General features: G+C 63.2%; 1 protein-coding gene across 1 annotated transcript; it reads left to right on the top strand.

Moving 5' to 3' along the window:
- Nucleotides 1-4: 4 nt before the first annotated feature.
- On the top strand, nucleotides 5-1,360 carry LOC124234614 (saoe class I histocompatibility antigen, A alpha chain-like; the record flags this gene model as incomplete). Its single annotated transcript, XM_046651937.1, has 2 exons — nucleotides 5-482; nucleotides 733-1,360. Coding segments are annotated over 2 exons (891 nt in total), but the record flags the coding sequence as incomplete, so codon positions are not given.
- Between the last annotated feature and the right edge of the window lie 9 nt (nucleotides 1,361-1,369).

The raw sequence follows: 1,369 nt of genomic DNA, 5'->3' as shown, positions 1-1,369 counted from the left end.
GACCCTCTACCTCGGCCTGACCCGTCCTGACCCCTCCCTTCCCCCGTCCCCTCATCTTCTCACCCCAAGTCCCCAACCTTCTCGGACCTGCCGCCCCTTTTCCGTCTCCCGAGCCCCGAGCCCCTCCCGGCCTCATCAACCTCGGACCCGGGGACCCGCGCCAGAACCAGGGTTGGGCCGGGTCCCGGGTCTCAGCCCCTCCCCGCCCCCAGGCTCCCACTCCATGAGGTATTTCAACACCGCCGTGTCCCGGCCCGGCCGCGGGGAGCCCCGCTTCATCTCCGTCGGCTGCGTGGACGACACGCAGTTCGTGCGGTTCGACAGCGACGATGCGATTCCGAGGATGGAGCCGCGGGCGCCGTGGGGGGAGTTGGAGGGGCCGGAGTATTGGGAGCGGGAGACGCGGAGCGTCAAGGGCCACGCACAGACTTTCCGAGTGAACCTGAACAACCTGCGCGGCTACTACAACCAGAGCGAGGCCGGTGAGCGACGCGGGCCCGGGTCCAGGTCCCGACCCCCCATCCCCACGGACGGGCCGGGGTCTCCCCGAGTCTTTGAGTCCGTCATTCATGCCGAGTCTGCGCGTCCGAAATTCATCCCTATTTTGCGGGACCCGCCCTGCCATCCGACCCGGGAAGAGCCGGCGGGAACTTTTCTCGAGTTTAATTTTCAATTTAGGTTTCCTTTACTGCGAGTAGGCGGGGGCGGGGCTAACTTCCGGGGCGGGGTCAGGGTCTCACACCATTCAGTGGATGTCTGGCTGCTACGTGGGGCCGGACGGGCTCCTCCTCCGCGGGTACAGTCAGTTCGCCTACGACGGCGCCGATTACATCGCCCTGTGCGAGGACCTGCGCTCCTGGACTGCGGCGGACGCGGCGGCTCAGATCACCCGGCGCAAGGGGGAGGCGGACGGTGAGGCGGAGAAAGGAAGGAACTATCTGGAGGGCCCGTGCGTGGAGTGGCTCCTCAGATACCTGGAGAACGGGAAGGAGACGCTGCAGCGCGCGGGTGCGAGGGGCCGCGGGGCCTCCCGATCTCCCCTCGGGTTGGGGGCGTCAGACAAAGAGAAAAGGAAAATGGGATCACCGTCAGAATACTGTCTCTCAGGAGGGGGAGGAATCCACTCAGGTTTTCATATTTTGTGATAGTGACTTGCACAGAGGGCCTGCCGTTGTTCTCTAAAGGACACTTAGGGAATCCAGTTTCTTCAGGGGTCGAAGGTGAGACCATGCCTGAAATTGCTCATCATTGGTCCCCTTTGACCCTGTCAGCGAGATCTTATGAACCATGATTTCTCAGGGTTTGTTCTCGGCCTGAAAACATCTTTGCAGGCCTGACCCTAGCTTTTCTGAGTCGTTCACCCTCCACC

Source organism: Equus quagga, unplaced genomic scaffold, assembly GCF_021613505.1.
Source record: "Equus quagga isolate Etosha38 unplaced genomic scaffold, UCLA_HA_Equagga_1.0 96973_RagTag, whole genome shotgun sequence".
NCBI classification, from domain to species: domain Eukaryota; kingdom Metazoa; phylum Chordata; class Mammalia; order Perissodactyla; family Equidae; genus Equus; species Equus quagga.
Note: the sequence above shows the minus strand (reverse complement) of the source record. Positions and strands in the feature narration are given on the sequence as shown.